This window comes from Eleutherodactylus coqui, chromosome 11 (genome assembly GCF_035609145.1).
Source record: "Eleutherodactylus coqui strain aEleCoq1 chromosome 11, aEleCoq1.hap1, whole genome shotgun sequence".
Classification (NCBI taxonomy): Eukaryota; Metazoa; Chordata; class Amphibia; order Anura; family Eleutherodactylidae; genus Eleutherodactylus; species Eleutherodactylus coqui.
The window spans coordinates 32376112-32398103 of record NC_089847.1 but is presented as its reverse complement, the minus strand read 5'-3'; the positions used below and the strand labels follow the sequence as shown (position 1 = coordinate 32398103).

Genomic DNA, 21992 nt, shown 5'->3' with positions numbered 1-21992 from the left:
GCCATGCACTAAAAAGTAGCTAAGCCTAGTATTACATATCAGTCCCGACCAATTGGATGAGCGCTCATTCACACGGGCATATGCAGTTTCTGTCTGTGAAAATCATACATTTTCACGCACTGAAATTGTGCATACTTACTGCGTTTTTTTTTTTTGCGCACATATCCACTGCTTTTTTCACACACGCAAAAAATAAAAAAAATTTAAATCTCAAGAAGGTCCCTTGATTCTATAGACTTCAATGGGTAATTCCGGTCTGTAATTCGGACCAAAATAGGACATGCTATGATTTTTTTTAACATGTATCAAAAATGCATGTCCGAATACCCCAATGCAAATCAATGGGGTTCATGGTATCCATATTACGCATGTAATATAGACCGCAAAAATGCCGTGGGAATGAGCCCTGACACTGAGCTGCAGAAGGGCCATGTGACCAATGAACATGACGTCACAGATTGAAGAAGGGACACATGTCTTGCCTGAGCTGTTCGATGAGTCAGACCCTCACAATTCTGAAATTGACAACCTATAGTAAATCTCCCATTTCAAGACAAAATTCTGAGAGGTATATTACCTGAACTTTTTCTCTGCCGTCCATACGATTTGCTGTTTCCAGATCCCATTTTCAGTTGTCAAAGGTGACTAACGCAACTGCCAGATTGCCTAATCCCCAAAGTACATTGGTAGTAGACTACTAATATACTATACTTGCTGATTGGACAGTGCTACTCACATGACCAGCACTGTCTAATCAGACAGCAGTACAGACTGTGCATTGGCTAGCTAAAAAATTGCACTGGCCAATTTGGACAACCGAAGACCAGGAAAAGCAGATTGAATGGGCGGCAGAGAAGAACAAGCACAGGTCATATACCGATCACTTAGTCCTGGGACAGAATGCTGTTCTGAAACTGGAGAGTCGCTTTAAGTCCCGAAAAAGTACTTTAAGAAACTATGATATTAGTGGACATATTTGCTATTCAAGAGTGACAACCTCATTGGACTGATAGCATACACAGAATAAAGGCTGGCCATAACAAACATGGCCCTCTATTATGGTGCTGGGTTTTATCATTTATAGCCTAAGGGCCTGGAGTTTGTTTTCTCCTCCACCCCCATTCGGTGACCCTGGATCAATTCCCCACCCCTCTGTTTGCTAACAAGGCATTTTCTCTGAGGAGTGGAGTCCTGTATTGGTTCTTGCCAACTAATAGCAAAAGAGATGGGGGGCCAACCAGGACTGGGCCCCTGTTGTCCAGTCACATGGCCTGCCTCAATGGCGCTCATGCCCTTATAATGGCAGCAAAAATGATGACTATGTACCTAGATTTACTGGTGACTTTAGGTGGAAATACTTTTAGTAATCATAATAAAGCTGTAAATTTCTACTGCAAACTAGGTTGAGGTATTTTTGAACAGGAAAAATTAGAAATTGCTATAAAAGTGGCTGCAGGGGTCTTAGAGACTACTTGAACTGAAGGCCAAGGAATGCTTGTACTTTAGACCTGGTCTTTCTTTTTGAAAGAACTGTGATGAAGGTGTGACCATCTAGTTCTCTACAATGAGAAAATGAGATAAGGCTCTAATCATGGGAATAATCCACTTGGCAATTTCCTCACCCCAAAACCTTTCCAGGGTTAAGCCGCTGTTGTATAAAAGTGACTTGGATGACTATATGGCACAACTATAGAACAAAGTAATACTAAAAAAAGGTTGGCACTTGAGTTGGGGTGGCAGTCTGGCTCATTGGCAGCGTTTAGTCAACGGGCCTGGCATGGGAATCTGAGGCAGCATTGAATTCAACAGGAGCTGGATAAATCGGCACGGTATTCATTTGGGGGTCCTCATTTAAGAACTGTCCTAAGCTCTCTAGTAGCAAAGAGGTGAAGGGTCCAGATATAAATTGTATACATATTTTTCCTGCATCTTAATAGTGTATCACAGGCCTATTTCACACATTGCTACACTTACTAAAGGCTGCCAAGTAGGCACTTACTGCCACAATATACACAACGGTTTATACAGTAGCTCAGTTCACTGCAGACAATTACAACACACAGTGTACTACAGCAAGTTTGTTCACTGATGCACAGAAGAGAGTTTTTCCGTCTTCAAATCTTTTGTCAGTCACAACCTCTATCACTGGATGAAGGGCATTCTTTCCTTATTTTCAGTGTCACCCTCATGGTCTTCTTCTTCTTCTCCAGCCTCACTGGTTTCTGTACTGTCGTTAGCCATCTACATGCAAGCAAAAGTTTTATGAGCAGAGCTGGTGGAAACCATCAGTCATCAGAGTCCAAACATATATACATATTAGTATATAAATATACCCAAGATCTTAAGGGAACCTGTCATCACCATTTTGCTCCCAAAACAGACTTCACTGGCCAGCAAGGAATTTAAAAGTCAATCTCTCCCAATTCACCGTATGCAAATCAACAGGGAAGAGTCATCTGGTCAAGAAGAGTCATGCTGATCTATGAGCAGCCAGGCTAACAACACCTCTTTTTCTTAACAGATGGCTTTTGGTTTGCTCAACAGCTAATAAATCAGCAGGACTCTTCTCAACCAGATGACTCTTCTCTGCTAATTTGCATACAGCATAGGATGAATCATGGTACAGATTGTACATGGACTGGACTGATTAGGAGAAGAGAGGGCATTAAAAGGGATTTATTTTTAACCCCTGCTGGCTAGTGAACTTATTTTGGGGATTATGTGGTAGTGACTGATTCTATTGAAAGGATGACTAACAAAATGCTAAATTTCTCCATTACACTAATATTCCGTGCTGAACTTACCAGTGGGGTCACTTTATAGCTTTATCAGGAGTTTGTGAGAACTATGTATCTTATAAGACAGCCAACATAAAGGACAACTCCTTTGAAAATGTCCTGTTAGGTAAAAGGATGAAATTGAGGGGAGGTTCCCTGATCAGGACCCCCTCTACTTGACCTTATGAACCTGACAACAGCATGAACCTGTATGGCAGCTTCAAGTGTGTCTACAGTCATACTTGTAGGAGATAATAGATCTGTAATATGACATATTGCTGCATGCCACCATTTCTTTTATAATGGATTCCATAATGTAAAAAACATGATGTAAAATCGGAAACGCTGCTTTATTCCCTTTATAGGAAAGCTGAAGATGCATATGAACTGATGGCTCAGTTTCTCTCTGCTCCCTCTTTTGCCTCTTCTCTTCAGATAATTTATGACCACAACAAAGTGTTGCGTTTGCTTGGTGCACTAAAGCGCCACACCTCCATACGGATGTAAGATTTAAAACTGCATTTGCACTGACAAACTACACCTCTCCAGGCAAGATGGAAGGACCATTGTCCTTTACTAACTAGGGAAAGTCGGGAACCCCTGCCTAAAAGTGGGGTGATTGTCCTGATAAGGTTGGCCCCATTGTCTTCGTCTGGGACCTGGCTAACCCTGAGTAGGAGCCTGGAGAAGTGCACAAAACACAAGACAAGACACTGTTCACACACACTGAAACACAGAACAGGACTGCACATAAAGCACGCCTGGCCACTTGCACAGACATAACATATGTTGCTGTTCACACCAACATACAGAGTAACACAAACCACATAGAACAGAACTGCACATAAAGTACTTGTCTGGCCACTTTTACAAAACATGTCGCTGTTCACACCAACATACATGGTTGTGCATACAACATATAATGGGAACCCTACCCAGACCTCACATGCATACAGACGGTAAACCATAGCCAGTCCAAGTGTCCTCACACCAGGAAAATAAAGAGTCAACCACTGTGCGGACATAGGGAACAGTGTCAGGCATCACACATCTGACACACACAAGACATAAGACGTCTGGAGGCCGCAACTGTCAAAGGGAAGGAAAGAGGTGGTCTGCATATGATACAGACAAGGACTACAGGTGTCCAGACTGTCTTCAGGGAAGGAGAGAGACACTTCAGAGAAGCATGCACGACACCAGCTCTGAGTGGGATTAGCAGTGATATATAAAGCACTAAAATGACCAGCAATCTCTACACAAGTATTGCTGGTATTTATCTGCAGCAAACAAGGGGGATAGGCTGGTGGAGAATACCACACCCAGCCAGCTCAACGAAACCTGTAGAACCACAGGTCCCAGACGCACAACCTTAACACAAAGTTTATCTTTGTTGTGGTCATACATAAATTAGCTGAAAAAAAGTGCAGAAGAGAAAATGACTGAAAACCAAGCAGTCAGTCCCACCTTCCCAACAGATCTCCTACTGAGACTCAGTTTCTATATACATTGGAATGTAGAAAGTGCAGAAGGCAAATGGTGAACAATTTGTAATGAAACCCTATTGCTAAAATGATTGTCAGCCCAAAATACATGCATTTAAATGGAAAAAAAAATGGTGTCCATGACTTTAGGAAATTCGTGTGGGACAAAGAAGTTATCCAATTGCTCTTGCAGAGATACTGTGGCAGTATCTTCTTTAGTGTGATCATAAGTGAGGCCAAACTAGAAGTTTGTTCATGCCACTGATGACTGTCCAGTTCTATGGCCAAATTTACACTGAGAACCTATCGCCCAAATGACAGCCATGCACCAATGTCACTATTGGGTCTGCATGTCCTCTTGTGTTTGTGTGACATTCTATAGGTGTTGTACATTTCCCTTCCATTGACTACCGTTGGCACCTAGGTATATACTTAGGATACTTTCAGAGATTGGAAAGCATACATGATTGAAATCTTCAAAGTTAGTATTTAAAGGGGTTGTCCAGTTTTGAAAGACTATTTCACATAACTTATTAAGGAACTCTGGGTTAATCTGAGGCGGTGGTGGGGTATTTCTTCAGTACAGGATCCATATAACTTGGTTAGAATGGAGAGCGGTTATAAAGAGTCTCTCTCATTTTGGAGGACCCATTGTTTTCTGCATTGCACAAACAATACATTGGAGGAGATTTATGAAACAGTCTAAAAGAAGATCTGTCTTTGTTGCCAATAGCAACCAATCACAACACAGTTTTCATCCCTCATAGTCCTTTGGAAAAAAATTTAAACTACTCTTGGTTGCTGCGGGCAACAATGACAGTTTTTCTTTTAGACAGTGTTCATAAATCTGCTCAATTGTTCTGAATGGGCTCTGTGTAATGCTATATTTCCCCAGTAGAGGCACTGCAAGGAAACTGAACACTTAGGCCTCGTTCACACGGGCGTCACGGCATCGATGCAATAAAATCACAGCGATATCGCATCGCTGGTCCGTGCGATATCACCACAACTTATTGCGGTGATACCACGACATTGTAGAACCACATGTGAGGTTTTCGGGGGAGGCTTGAAATATAAGCTCTTCCCTGAAAATAAGCCATAGCTGAATAAGAAATAAAACCAAAAACACACATACATCACCTGTCCCCTGCTGTCAGCCTGGTCGCATCTTTTCCCTGGGTCCCCGGCAGTGATCTTCGCCTCTTCTGGCCAGGGATTCAAAAATCCCCACCTCCTGCAAGCGCTGGCTGTGATTAGCTGACGCTTAGCCAATCACAGCCAGCGCTCGATGAATCGCAGTGATTGAACCAATCACAACCATTCATTGAGTGCTGGCATCAGCCAATCACAGCCAGCACTCGATGAATGGCTGTGATTGGTTGAATCACTGCCATTTATCGATCGCTGGCTGTGATTGGCTAAGCGTCAGCCAATCACAGCTAGCGCTTCCAGGAGGTGGCGATTTTTGAATCCCTGGCCAGAAGAGGAGACGATCACTGCCAGGGACCCGGGGAGAAGATGTGACTGGGCTGACAACGTGGGACAGGTGATGTATGTGTATTTTTTTTCTTGCAGCCAGGGCTTAGATTAGGGCTTTGACAGTAGGATTTCCTAATGTCAAAGTAGCATCATGCCACATGAAAATCATGGTTTCATGCGATGCAACAGAGAGGAAGGCTCCATATGGCAACATGGACTACAAAACCTCACGAGTCGCGTGCACATAGCGGGACCCGTGAGGTTTTTGTGTCATTTTGTAGCATGCTACAAAACATAGCATGTGTGAAGTAGCCCATAGAAAGCATGGGCTTCTCATACATGTGATTTGTAGCATTGTAGCAACGGTACAAAATCGCGCGACTTTGTCACCCGTGTGAAAGAGGCCTTACGTTCAGGTTTCCCCACAAATTACATTTTTTGGATCCCAGTTAGGTGACACTTCGTGATCAGCTAATTGTGACTCTTCTTAAAAATTAGAAACTGTCCAAAGCAGAGAACCTCATTAAAGAGTATTAGAAAGGAGGCAGACCATATGCTACGCAGGAAACAGGCCAAGCGACATTTCAAGGTCTTGACATTGTAGGACCCCTAATAATTAGTGTTATAGGGTGGAAGAAAAATGAGTAAGTAAGATGCATATTGACTAATTTTGGTTTCGGCTGTGCCATATGGTAGATGCAGTGACAGTACATCAACTACGTTCACACATGTCCTGCTCTGGGATTTTTTTTTTATAGGAACAAAAGCCCAGAGGGTAATTGGTAAAATCATCTTTTGTTTGCATACTGCAACGGCATGTGGTAATATCACACTCGGCATCAGCAGTGTCAGCCTGCATTAACTCAGCGGCTCCGAGAGAAGATTTATTCTGTTAACAATGCACAGGCAAAAGCTGTTTGTGGTCTGTGATATTTAGCTCTTGGCATGCCGGAGGAGGCAGGAGGAAGGATTTCATTCACATCAGATGTTTATCAGCCACAGGCTAACACAGCACGATGGAAGTTTTTCCCAGTTTAATCCACAGTGGTGCACAAGAGCGATACTGATGAAATATTTCCTAGTGACTACAGAATGTATCTTCCTGAATCGGGAAAAGTACCTGGAAATATAAATTCTTTTATAATTTTCTTGTGTGAAGTCTTGATCTTCTATCAAAATTATTCAACCCCCACTGCAAGTTAGATTTATTTGCAAATGTATAAACTTTCAGCAGTTTGCAAAAAAAAAAAAAGAGTCAAACAAATATAATTTAAATTGCTCAATATAACGAGTAGTTTCTTCAAATTCAACGCAAAATGTCTATTGAAGCCTCAGAATTATTTCATCCCCTGAATAGAAACTCTCATAAGAGCACACATTTGTAAATCAGGTGTCTAAAGCACAACTGATGCAACTAATTGAGGGCTTCATTAGTTGCAGCAGGTGTGCTTGAGATAAAACACAAAGTATCTAGACTGGCTAGAGCTCTGTTAACTGTTCTTCGTCGACTGTTTTTTGAATACAGCTGAAAGTTTGTAAATTTGGCAAATGAAACTAACTTACAATGGGGGTTCAATAATTTTGATTGCAACTGGACATAGGAAACAGATACCAAGTCACAGCAACTGAGGGTACTTTTAGACAAGATGACTGACTGCTGTCTCAATGACTATTGCTCCTGTGCTTTCACACAGGAACAATAGTCTTTCAGTGAATGGTGACTTACTCTAGCTATTTTCTGGGCCACTCAAGGACATTCACAAAGTTGTCATGGCTGTGTTCTTAGGGTCATTGTCTTTCTGGAAGGTGAACATTCTGCCCAGTGTGAGGTCTGATATTAAAAATATTTCTGTACTTTGCTCTAATTAGCTTTTCATCCACCGTGACCAGTCGCCCCGTCTCAGCTGCTAAAACAAAACAAAACAGCATGATGCTGCCACCACCATGCTTCGCTGTATGGATGGCATTGGGCAGGTGATGAGCAGTGCCTGGTTTCCTCCCGATGTAATGCTTAGAATTGAGGCCACAAAGTTAAATCTTGGTTTAATCAGACCAGAGAATCTTGTTTCTCACAGTCTGAAAGTCCTTTTTGGCAAACTCCAGATCGCTTTCATGTGTCTTTTACTGAGGAACGTTTTCTTTCTGGTCACTCTGCCATAAAGCCCAGATTGGTAGAGCCCTGCAGTGATGGTTGGCCTTCTGGAAGATTTTCGTATCTGAACACAGAATCTTTGGAGCACAGCCAGAGTGACCATTGTGTTCTTGGTCACCTCTCTTACCAAGGCCCTTCTTCCCTGATCATTTAGTTTGGTAGGTTGGGGGCTCTAGGAAGAGTCCTGGTTGCTCCCAATTTCTTCCATATAAGAATTATGGAGGCTGCTGGGCTCTTGGGAACTTTTAGTGCAGCAGAATGTTTTGCAGCCTTCTCCAGATCTGTGCCTCCACATCATCCCATCTTTGAGATCTACAGGCAGTTCTTTTCTCCTCATGGCTTGGTTTTAGCTCTGATATGCAATGTGAAATGTTAGATCTTATATAGACATGGGGTGTCTTTTAAAATTACGTCCAATCAACTGGATTTACCCCAGGTGACACCAATCAAGGTGTAGAAACATGTCAAAGATGATCAAGAGAAACAGGAGGCCTTCAGAGCTAAATTTCAAAAGTCATACCAAAGAGTGTGAATATTTATGTCAATGCAAAATATTACTTTTTCATAAAAAAAAACAAAAACAGATTTTTTAACATTCTGTTTTCACTTTGTCAATGTGGGGGTACTGACTGCAGAATGAGGGGAAAAACTTTTTTTTTTTTTTAATTTGCACAAGGCCACAACATAACAAAATGTAAAAAAAAAGTGAAAAAGTCTGAAGACTTCACAAATGCACTGTATATCTCCCTCATTCTCCATACTAATGTTCTGATTGGCTGCAGTCAATAATTGGAAGCCCACCAGGAAGTCAGTGCAGTAGAGCTGATTGTTGGACATACGCTAATGCTAATCATTCACAAAGAATGAATGATCATAATACTTACCAGCGGGGTTGGAGCCTTTTCCACATCTAAAATCAGCTTTCCAATATTACCTCTGTCATGGATTCTTTGCATTGCCTCTTTGACCTGAAATTCCAAGAACATAGATATTTACTGGAGACGTATTTCATGTACCTGTGGTGTTCGAAGAGCAATAAACCTATTGCAGATGGTGATAGGCTATTGTAAATGACATTATAATCCAAATAATGCTACTATTCAAGTTCCACTAAATTAAATCTCACTCATCAGTAGAGATGAGCGAGCACCCAAATGCTCGGGTCCGCATTATTCGAGTTGAGCTTTTCGGAAAATTTGAGAGCTCTACTCGAGTAACGAACCCCACTGACTACAATGGGAGACTCGAGCATTTTTGTACGTGGGACGCCGGGTTCCGAGCTTTTTTTTTCTTTCTTGGTTTGTGTGCTCGCTCTCTCTCTCCCCATCTCTCTATCTCTCTCTTTCTCTCCACCTCTCTCTCCCCATCCCTCTCTCTCTCACTCCCCCCTGCCTGCCAGCCAAAAAATTTGCCATTGACACGCACGCTGTGGCGGGGAGGAGCCAAAACAGGCACGTCACAGCGGGGAGGAGCCAAAAACTGGGGCGGGGTCCAACACGGCGTGATGCTCGTTCGAATAACGAGCACCATCAAGTACGCTAATACTCGAACGAGTATCAAGCTCGGCAGAGTACATTCGCTCAACTCTACTAATCAGAGCCCAGGAAGCTCAGATATATGTTGCTGTTTGCAGCATCCTATTCATGTGCTTGCAGCACTGATCCAATTGAACACAGTGGTTCAAGGTGCATTATTTTGCCAGCAAAGCAATGGCTTGGCAAGGACAAAAAAAACATGTCGTTTTGACTCCTTAATCTTTAATGGCCATTACATTGTCAATCGGAGTCATTTTTCTTGACTCAGACAGGTCATTCCTCCCACCTATACTCACACCCATGTGATTGCTATGGGGTCCATGGAGAGGGGGGCCAACTCAGCTTGTCCCCATTCATCAATGGCCAAAGGGAATTTGAACACCTCTTTTTTTGATTATGTGCAAATAAGTGAGTGGAAAAGAAGACCATAGGAGTTTCCACTAATTTTCCCTCCTACAAGGGATGGTGTTACTCTAAGCTCTCGATTCCGGTATCATCCTTCTACATCTTTTTAGAAGTTGCGCTATCTCACTAGCTGTGTACGCCGCAGTGGTCTTAGCCAGGTCACCCTATGATCCTGCAGGCACGCGTTACTAAGGTACCTTTACATAAGATGATTATCGTTCGAATTATCACAGGAAACAGTGAATTTAGACAATAGTAGTCCCGTGTACACGTGTACACGTGGCTGCCGCTCACCTGCCGGAGTTGCTTGGCTTTTAGCAGAGATAAAAACTAAGTGCCTGTTGGGCCGTCTAAACAAGAGCGTCCGTCAGCAGGCACACTCCACCTCCCCTAACTTATACATGGAATGAAGGGACTGGAATATCCAGAGAGGCTATCCAAATTGGGATTATTTACCCTGAAAAAAGACGGCTAAGGGGTGATCAAATAACTATGTATAATTATATGAGGGGACAATACAAGGATCTCTCCCACGATCTGTTTATACCCAGGACTGCGACGGTAACGAGAGGGCATTCGCTACGTCTAGAGGAAAGCAGGTTTCATCACCAACACAGAAAGGGGTTCTTTACTGTAAGAGCAGTGAGACTGTAGAACTCTCTGCCTGAGGATGTGGTGATGGCAAAATCCGTAGAGGAGTTTAAAAGGGGACTTGATGTCTTTCTGGAGAGGAAGGATATAATAGGCTATAAATCTTAATTGTTAATCCGGGTATACAGGCAGGTAGGAACTATTAGGGGTTGATCCAGGAAACAGTCTGACTGCTATTAGGGAGTCGGGAAGGAATTTTTTCCCTCCAAAGGGACTAATTGGCTCCTGCGTCTTGGGGTTTTTTGCCTTCCTCTGGATCAACAACACAGGAGGATAAACAGGCTGGACTAGATGGACATTGTCTTCATTCGGCCTTACAAACTATGTTACTTACTTGAACCTCTATCGCTCCTCTGTAAGCGCAGAAGCGATAGTCAGGCAGTAGTCTGTCGAATGGTTGTTGGGCATTTATGCGCCCAATAGTCGTTCCGTGTAAAGGTAACTTTACTACATTATGGTCCTCTCTGACATTACAATCCTTTCTGGTCTTTCATCTTTATTGCAAAAATGTTTCCTAAATAACTCATTAGCTGCCTTATTTAGTCTGCCATTACACTAGCACAGGTACTGCCCAGCAATTAGCGCTGTTTAATGACTATTAACAGCGCTCGTATAATAGCCCCCTTGTACTTTGGGACTTCACTCACTTTGCCTTGCCTAAGTATTAATGCAGTTTGTTCTAGCTGTGTCCTGTGAACTGCCAAAACAGGTCAAGCCATAGTCTGCTCACCTCTGCTACATTGCCTCAAACCTCAGACCAGCTTGGCTCTGCTACGCTATTGCCTGTCTGCTTGTCTGTGCTGCCATGCCACCCCAATGACTGCCAATCAGGTCATGGCCTTTAGGATCCACTAAACAGAACTTACAGTGGGTGTCATTACGGATGGGTTATCAGGCAGGTGAATAAGCACTGAGCCCACCTTACTTCAATTGGGGTGTAGGAAGTGCTATAAATCAGCATATTAGAGACGGGAGATGAGGGAAGGGTACCTCGGTGGGTTGTGGAGTCTATCATAACTTAATGAGGGGAGCTGTGATGGAAGGAGGTTCTCCATTTTTTCATGATTCATTGTTTTTTAGGTATTTGCTTTCCCCTATGCTGGGTCTATCTTTGTGTATGACCATTCAAGAGCTAGTTGATTGGTTTATTGGACCAATAGATGTGTAATGATGTAGACATGATGTTTTACGGATTTCAGGATAGCAAGCATTGTCTGGTCATATCAAATATTTCCTTGGACAGTATTGTCCCATACAATTGATAATAGCTCTAGCTGGATATGGTATCTCTAGCGGCTGGGGCTGCCTATCTACCGTACATTGTGCAATGCGCTCGCAAGCTATTTCATGGAATTGGTAGCTATAGAATTGTATATTTGCCTGACAATACTTCTCACCTGTTTATTCTGTCACCAGGCAACTGTTGTCGCTCATTGAGTTTACGCAATGTACCAGCATGTAACTGCTATAGAAACCTGCATCCATACATAGCATGTATTGTTGAGTCTTTTCAAACACTTTATTATATAGCACTTCTTTGTGTCATCCAGCAGGTTGACGTTATCATTCTTGTCTGTCAGTTGATTTTGCCTTGATCCTGTGCCTATATAAGATGTAGGCTTGTATTTTTTACTTGTTTAGTTTGTTACTCGGCAACCTCCTCCATTTAGCGAGTTTGTGCAGTGGGCAAGTGTGTAACTTTGGCAAAAGTCTGTGTGCATACAGAACATAGTCAACTGCAGGCTTATTGTTTTGTTCTTTTTGCACCAGACCGCCATGACTTCACCACAGCTTAACATTCTCTGCCCAATGCAGAAGTAAAATATTTTTTGTTAGCCTACTCCATTCCTTGGCAATAGGCATGGAGTACTTTTCCCTCTGTTCTCCCCTGTATTTGCCTGACTTTTCAAGGGATTTTCTCATCATATAGCATAGTACCAGTGGTATTGTGGCTTATGGGAGGGAACTTCTTTCACAGTCTACTTTGTTAATTACATTGTGATTTTCATAACTCTGGATTTATAGGTTGACTATCTATACTGTTGCTTCTACAGGTATAATGTATTTATGTCCCTGTACTGTAATTCTAGGGCTGTTTTATGAATTAATAGATTTGATTATAGGGGATCCTAAGGTAGGTTGATTATGTATCAGGGTGACCTTCCTGATCTGCCATTTAGTGTTAGTGTTTTTTACAAATTGTGTATTTTATGTGTCAAAATCATGATTTAGTTTGTACTTGGTTGTTGTATCATTGGTGTGCAGGTGGGTTTACATACAAACTTTTTATTCATTGATATTGGTATAAATCATCAAATCTAAGGCAGGTTTTGCATCTGCGTTGGCGTCTCCAGCTGGAGGTTTCGGGTACAGATCCAGCTCAAAATACTGGAAGAAAAAGCGCTGCATGCAACACTTTTTCTTCCGTTGAAAACGCAGGCGGACCCAATTATAGTCAATGGGGTCCCTCTAGTGCCGTTCAGTTCCATTCAGTGATCGAACCATTCGGTCACAGGGATTCCCCTTTTCTCCTCCCCGAACGAGGCAGGAAAACAGAATTCCCAACGCGGATGTGAAACCACCATAAGGGGTTCTGTGGACATTTTTGCCACGCATACCCCTGCTTTAATTTGAATGACTTTGCAAAGTCAACGAGTTTCCTGGAGGCTGTTGGTTGGCTCATGATAACACTGCTCAAAACTGATGCCCTACGTGTAGGCTTAGCTATAACCCAGCTTCAATGCATTGGGAAAGATTGTTAATTCAGAGGAACTGCATCCACAGAAATCAAGTATTCTTGATCAATGTCAGATAGCAGATATCAAGCATCATCACAAGCACTTGGTATACGGCACAAAGCTCTACTGAGAAACAACAAGCCCTTTAATCTAGTCAAGATCTGGGCATTATGAACACTTCTAATGATAGGATGAGGATACCTCTTCCAGCGCCCACAAGGAATCCACCAATGGTTTGATCTTCTTCTGATTGTACAAGTCAAGCAGCTTGTCTACAACCTTTCTTATGACATTAGCCCGTCCTTGCTTGAACAGAAGGTTTAGCAGTGAGAATCCAGACATAACTTTGTTCTCTTCGTATAATTTAATGGGATTGACTTTTTCCACTTGCCACCACTGAAAGTACAAAGATATGATGTATTAGGCTTGGAGGTGTCACAGATTTGTTCTACACGTAATACACACTATGATGTATGTACAAAAGGTTTTTGTTCTTCCGAGCTGCGATTCCACTTCACATAAAACAGTAAAGAATTTCATAAATTGTAATTCCTCAAAATAATGTTATTAAAGCGGGTGCACCAGAATTAACTTTTAGCACCTATGCATCGGAATGGTGGGGTCTCAACAATCCTGTTTCCCCCGTCCTCCTTACTGTGGACTTGCTGCACCCCCCATAGTAATGGGACTGCCGGAAAAGGTAGAGTACAAGCACTCAGCTATTTCCATCAGCTCCAGTGAAATAAATGAAGCAGCAGTATTTGGTCAGTATTTTCTATGTGATGGATCATGAATAGAGATGAGCGAGCATACTTGCTAAGGACAATTACTCGATCGAGCATTGTCCTTAGCGAGTACCTGGCCGCTCGGAAGAAAAGGTTTGGCTGCTGGCGCGGGTGAGCGGTGAGTTGCAGCAGTGAGCAGGGGGGAGCGGGGAGAGAGAGGGAGAGAGAGATCTCCCCTCCGTTCCTCCCCGCTGTCCCCCGCCGCTCCCCGCCCGCTGCCGGCAGCCGAATCTTTTCTTCCGAGCGGGCAGGTACTCGCTAAGGACAATGCTCGCTCGAGTAATTGCCCTTAGCGAGTAGGCTCGCTCATCTCTAATCATGACCACAGAAAAATATAATGGAAGAGCGTACACTTCCTGTCTTTCTTGAATCCACTCCTGATTTTGGCTTACGAAAACAGATAATGAGGCCTATTTGTTAAGGTGCATTTACACAAAAAAATGATCGCTCGAAAGATGGCTTTTGAGTAGAGATGAGCGAACACGTTCGGCTCCGCCCCTTTTTCGCCCGAACACCGAACTTTGCGAACACTTCAGTGTTCGGGCGAAAAAGTTCGGGGGCCGCCGTGGCAGCGCGGGGGGGTGCGGCGGGGAGTGGGGGGGAGAGGGAGAGAGAGAGGGCTCCCCCCTGTTCCCCGCTACTGCCGCCCGCGCCGCCGCGCATCTCCCCGCCCCCCGGCGGCACCCGGACACTTACGCGCGAACACTGCAGTGTTCGGCAAAGCCGGTGTCCGGGTGCGGATGTGTCCGTAACGGACACGTTCGCTCATCCCTACTTTTGAGCGATCATTCTGCATAAACTACTACTTGGTACTAATGCCTATTAGTACCAATTAGTGGCGTGTGAGCCGCCGGGAGCTGTATTTAGAGAACAGACCACCCACTGTTCTCTGAATAAATTCCCTTTGCTCTGCCACAGGGCTGACAGCTTAAACAATATAATCAGCGCTCCCCGGGCAGAACACAGCGTGCTGTCTGTCTTATCAGGCCCCCATAAACATTAGATTGCCAGTCAATGCCACTAAAATCAGTGTGTTCAGCTGATGTACAAATGTAGCAAAATTTAACCCAATGCTGATAACTTTTGTGGCTGCCTGTGATCTCATCATAAGGGGACTGTTCGGAACCCCTGAACATCAATCGGGGCATTTAAATGCTGCTGCCAGGATTGGTAGCGACATTTAAAGAGTTAACAGCTGCAATCAGCATGAGTGCTAATCATGGCTGTTATAGACGGGTGTCAGCTGTCGAAGGCAGGCGATACACGCCTTGTATGGAGTGGGATCGAATCCTGTTCCAGTTTCATAGAAACCCTGCATGCCCAGGATGTAAAAATATGCCTTGTTGTGTTATGGGCTTAAAGTTTAACTGAGCTTTCCAAAAACTTATGACACGTCAAAGTTTTGATTGCTGGGGTTCTGGATGCCGAGACCCCCACTGATCACTGGACCGAGCCAGCTGAATCACTCGTCTAAGCAATACAATTGCTCATTAGTTGAAAATTACCCATTGACTTCTTATTGAGTCTGTTTTTAGGTAGAGAGCAGTGAGAGCGCTTGGATGAATGCTTCAGCTGGCTCGTTCTAGTGATTGATGGGGGTCTCAGCAGCTGGGCCCCCAATGATCAAAACTTTTTTTTTTTCAATCTCCTATGATATATACTTTAACACAACAAAAACCATTGAAACAGACAGAAAAAATGATGTGCCTCAGTTTATTAAAGATGGCAAGTGTTAAATATCTAACATTCTTACATCTAATGTGGACCCAGCTTTAGTTTATATATGTCCTCAGTACATAGACAGCACCTCTTCTATGGACCGCCACCTAGCCCCACCACCTCTATCTTTGCTATGGGGGGGATCTCTGGAGAAGCCCTATAATCCCACCAGTCTCTCTGGCCCCGCCCATCATCTCTCTGCGCTATGGTGATATCCCTCAGGGATCCCCAAGACAGGGGGGAGAGAGACAGGCTATAGATTAATCTCCTGTAGCCCTGCTCTCTCTCTCTCTGCTATGGGGAAGTCCCAAAGCCCTGCGGGGCTTCATCTCTATCTCTTCCTGGAGCAGCTGTGCTTTTTCAATTGCAGTTGCTCCAATGAGCAACTGCCCGTTCACGAGATCTTTCAGCGCTGATAGCAGCCAGATTGGCTCCATCGCTGCAGTCAATGGCTGCTTACTTTTGTATTTTACAGCCTTTCAATATATGTATACAGAGGTCAGTTATATTCTCCTCAGTACATACACACAGAGGCCAGTTATATTCTCCTCAGCATATACACTTAGAGGAGCATTGGATTCTCCTCAGTATATACACATAGAGGTGAGGTAGATTCTCCTCAGTATATACACATAGAGGTCAGTTATATTCTCCTGAATATATACATATAGAGATGAGCTAGATTCTCCTCAGTATATACACACAGAGACAAGGTAGATTTTCCTCAGTATATACACATAGAGGTCAGTTATATTCTCCTCACTATATACACATAGAGATGAGGTAGATTCTCCACAGTATATACAGAGAGGTAAAGCAGATTCTCCTCAGCATATACACATAGAGGTAAGGTAGATTCTCCTCAGTATGTACACAGAGGGGATGTAGATTCTCCTCAGTATATGCACATAAAGGTCAGTTATATTCTCCTCAATATATACACATAGAGATGAGGTAGATTCTCCTCAGCATATACGCATTGAGATAAGGTAGCTTCTCCTCAGTATATACACATAGAGGTGAGGTAGATTCTCCTCAGTATATAGAGATAACGATGAGGTAGATTCTCCTTAGTATATATACACAAAGAAATAACGTACAGTCTCCTCAGTATATACACATGGAGGTCAGCTATATTCTCCTCAGTATATACACATAGAGGTCAGCTATATTCTCCTCAGTATATACACATAGAGATGAGGTAGCTTCTCCTCAGTATATACATATAGAGAAGAGGTAGATTCTCCTTAGTATATATACACAAAGAAATAACGTACAGTCTCCTCAGTATGTACACATAGAGGTCAGCTATATTCTCCTCAGTATATACACATAGAGGTCAGCTATATTCTCCTCAGTATATACACATAGAGGTCAGCTATATTCTCCTCAGTATATACACATAGAGACAAGGTAGATTCCCCTCAGTATATACACATAGGTAAAGTAGATTCTCCTCAGAATATACACATAAAGGTCAGTTATATTCTCCTCAATATATACACATAGAGAAGAGGTAGATTCTCCTCAGCATATACGCATTGAGATAAGGTAGCTTCTCCTCAGTATATACACATAGAGGTGAGGTAGATTCTCCTCAGTATATAGACATAACGATGAGGAAGATTCTCCTTAGTATATATACACAAAGAAATGACGTACAGTCTCCTCAGCATACACACACGGAGGTCAGCTATATTCTCCTCAGTATATACACATAGAGGTCAGCTATATTCTCCTCAGTATATACACATAGAGATGAGGTAGATTGTCCTCAGTATATACATGGAGAAGAGGTAGCTTCTCCTCAGTATATACACATAGAGAACAGGTAGCTTCTCCTCAGTATATACACATAGAGAAGAGGTAGCTTCTCCTCAGTATATACACATAGAGAAGAGGTAGCTTCTCCTCAGTATATACACATAGAGAAGAGGTAGCTTCTCCTCAGTATATACATATAGAGAAGAGGTAGATTCTCCTTAGTATATATACACAAAGAAATAAGGTACAGTCTCCTCAGTATATACACATAGAGGTCAGCTATATTCTCCTCAGTATATACACATAGAGGTCAGCTTTATTCTCCTCAGTATATACACATAGAGACAAGGTAGATTCCCCTCAGTATATACACAGAGGTAAAGTAGATTATCCTCAGTATATACACATAGAGGTAAGGTAGATTCTCCTCAGTATGTACACAGAGGGGATGTAGATTCTCCTCAGTATATACACATAAAGGTCAGTTTTATTCTCCTCAATATATACACATATAGTTGAGGTAGATTCTCCTTAGCATATACGCATTGAGATAAGATAGCGTCTCCACAGTATATACACATAAAGATGAGGTAGATTCTCCTTAGTATATATACACAAAGAAATAATGTACAGTATCCTCAGTATATACACATAGAGGTCAGCTATATTATCCTCAGTATATACACATAGAGATGAGGTAGATTCTCCTCAGTATATACACATAGAGGTGAAGTAGATTTTCCTCAGTATATACACAGAGGTCAGCTATATTCTCCTCAGTATATACACATAGAGGTCAGGTAGATTCTCCACAGTATGTACACATAAAGGTCAGTTATATTCTCCTCAGTATATACACATAGAGACGAGGTAGATTCTCCTCAGTATATACACATAGCGATGAGGTTGATTCTCCTCAGTATATACACATTTAGAGGAGGTAGATTCTCCCCCGTATATACACAAAGAAATGAGGTAGATTATCCTCAGTATATACACATAGAGGTCAGTTATATTCTGCCCAGTATATACACATAGAGACGAGGTAGATTCTCCTCAGTATATGCACATAGAGGTGAAGTAAATTCTCCTCAGCATTGACACATAGAGACAAGGTAGATTTTCCTCAGCATATACACAAAGGTAAAGTAGATTCTCCTCAGTATATACACATAGACGAGAGGTAGAATTTCCTCAGTATGTACAGAGAGGGGAGGTACATTCTCCTCAGTATATACACATAGAGACAAGGTAGAGTTTCCTCAGTATATACACAAAAGGTAAAGTAGATTCTCCTCAGCATATACACATAAAGGTGAGGTAGATTCTCCTCAGTATGTACACAGAGGGGATGTAGATTCTCCTCAGTATATACACATAAAGGTCAGTTACATTCACCTCAATATATACACATAGAGTTGAGGTAGATTCTCCTCAGCATATACGCATTGAGATAAGGTAGATTCTCCACAGTATTTACACATAGAGGTGAGGTAGATTCTCCTCAGTATATACACATAAATATGAGGTAGATTCTCCTTAATATATATACACAAATAAATAATGTACAGTATCCTCAGTATATACACATAGAGGTCAGCTATATTCTCCTCAGTATCAACACATAGAGATGAGGTAGATTCTCCTCAGTGTATACACATAGAGGTGAAGTAGATTTTCCTCAGTATATACACAGAGGTCAGCTATATTCTCCTCAGTATATACACATAGAGGTCAGGTAGATTCTCCACAGTATGTACACATAAAGGTCAGTTATATTCTCCTCAGTATATAAACATAGAGACGAGGTAGATTCTCCTCAGTATATACACATAGCGATGAGGTAGATTCTCCTCAATATATACACATAGAGGTGAGGTAGATTCTCCTCAGTATATACACATAAAGATTAGGTAGATTCTCCTCAGTATATACACATAAAGATGAGGTAGATTCTCCTCAGTATATACACATAGAGGTCAGTTATATTCTCCCCAGTATATACACATAGAGACGAGGTAGATTCTCCTCAGTATATGCACATAGAGGTGAAGTAGATTCTCCTCAGTATATACACATAGAGGTGGGTTGATTCTCCTCAGCATTGACACATAGAGACAAGGTAGATTTTCCTCAGCATATACACAAAGGTAAAGTAGAGTCTCCTCAGTATATACACATAGAGGTGAGGTAGAATTTCCTCAGTATGTACAGAGAGGGGAGGTAGATTCTCTTCAGTATATACACATAAAGGTCAGTTATATTCTCCTCAGTATATACAGATAGCGATGAGGTAGATTCTCCTCAGTATATACACATAGCGATGAGGTAGATTCTCCTCAGTATATACACATAGCGATGAGGTGGATTCTCCTCAGTATATACACATAGAGGTGAAGTAGATTCTTCTCAGTATATAGACATAGAGGTGAGGTAGATTCTCCTCAGTATATACACATAAAGATTAGGTAGATTCTCCTCAGTATATACACATAGAGGTCAGTTATATTCTTCTCCGTATATACACATAGAGATGAGGTACATTCTCCTCAGTATATACACATAGAGACAAGGCAGATTTTCCTCAGTATATACACAAAGGTAAAGTAGATTCTCCTCAGCATATACACATTCAGGTGAGGTAGATTCTCCTCAGTATGTACACAGAGGGGAGGTAGATTCTCCTCAGTATATATACATAAAGGTCAATTATATTCTCCTCAGTATATACACATAGCGATGAGGTAGATTCTCCTCAGTATATACACATAGAGGTGAAGTAGATTCTCCTCCGTATATACACATAGAGGTCAGTTATACACTCCTCAGTATATACACATAGAGATGAGGTACATTCTCCTCAGTATATACACATAGAGGTCAGGTAGATTCTCCTCAGTATATACACAGAGAGAGGAGGTAGATTCTCCTCAGTATAGACACATAGAGAGGAGGTAGATTCTCCTCAGTATATACACAGAGGTGAAGTAGATTCTCCTCAGTATATACACATAGAGGTAAAGTAGATTCTCCTCAGTATATATACAGAGGTCAGCTATATTCTCCTCAGTATATACACATAGAGATGAGGTAGATTTTCCTCAGTATATAGACATAGAGACAAGGTAGATTTTCCTCAGTATATACACAGAGGTAAAGTAGATTCTCCTCAGTATATACACATAGAGGTGAGGTAGATTTTCCTCAGTATGTACAGAGAGGGGAGGTAGATTCTCCTCAGTATATACACATAAAGGTCAGTTATATTCTCCTCAGTATATACACATAGAGACGAGGTAGATTCTCCTCAGTATATGCACATAGAGGTGAAGTAGATTCTCCTCAGTATATACACATAGCGGTGAAGTAGATTCTTCTCAGTATATACACATAGAGGTGAAGTAGATTCTCCTCAGTATATACACATAAAGATTAGGTAGATTCTCCTCAGTATATACACAGAGAGAGGAGGTAGATTCTCCTCAGTATAGACACATAGAGAGGAGGTAGATTCCCCTCAGTATATACACAGAGGTGAAGTAGATTCTCCTCAGTATATACGCATAGAGGTAAAGTAGATTCTCCTCAGTATATACACATAGAGGTGAAGTAGATTCTCTTAAGTATATACACATAAAGATTAGGTGGATTCTCCTCAGAATATACACAAAGAAATGAGGTAAAGTCTCCTCAGTATATACACATAGAGGTCAGTTATATTCTCCCCAGTATATACACATAGAGATAAGGTAGATTCTCCTCAGTATATACACATAAAGGTCAGTTATATTCTCCCCAGTATATACACATAGAGATGAGGTACATTCTCCTCAGTATATACACATAGAGACAAGGTAGATTTTCCTCAGTATATACACAAAGGTAAAGTAGATTCTCCTCAGCATATACACATACAGGTGAGGTAGATTCTCCTCAGTATGTACAGAGAGGGGAGGTAGATTCTCCTCAGTATATACACATAAAGGTCAGTTATATTCTCCTCAGTATATACACATAGCGATGAGGTAGATTCTCCTCAGTATATACACATAGAGGTCAGGTAGATTCTCCTCAGTATTTACACAGAGAGAAGAGGTAGATTCTCCTCAGTATAGACACATAGAGAGGAAGTAGATTCTCCTCAGTATATACACAGAGGTGAAGTAGATTCTGCTCAGTATATACGCATAGAGGTAAAGTAAATTCTCCTCAGTATATACACATAGAGGTGAAGTAGATTCTCCTCAGTATATACACAGAGGTCAGCTATATTCTCCTCAGTATATACACATAGAGATGAAGTAGATTTTCCTCAGTATATACACATAGAGACAAGGTAGATTTTCCTCAGTATATACACAGAGCTAAAGTAGATTCTCCTCAGTATATACACATAGAGTTGAGATAGATTCTCCTCAGTATGTACACAGAGGTGAAGTAGATTCTGCTCAGTATATACGCATAGAGGTAAAGTAAATTCTCCTCAGTATATACACATAGAGG

The 21992-nt window shown here is 41.9% G+C and overlaps 1 protein-coding gene across 1 annotated transcript in view; it reads right to left on the bottom strand.

The window, feature by feature from the left end:
• Positions 1-786: 786 nt before the first annotated feature.
• The window catches only part of VAT1L (vesicle amine transport 1 like), a 78068-nt gene continuing 56862 nt past the window's right edge, over positions 787-21992 (bottom strand). The window contains exons 7-9 of the mRNA XM_066582539.1: positions 13423-13617; positions 8777-8860; positions 787-2241 (exon numbers count right to left, since the gene is read on the bottom strand). Coding sequence (XP_066438636.1) covers positions 2143-2241; positions 8777-8860; positions 13423-13617 — 378 coding nt within the window. The 3' untranslated portion in view covers positions 787-2142. The remainder of the gene's footprint in view (positions 2242-8776; positions 8861-13422; positions 13618-21992) is intronic.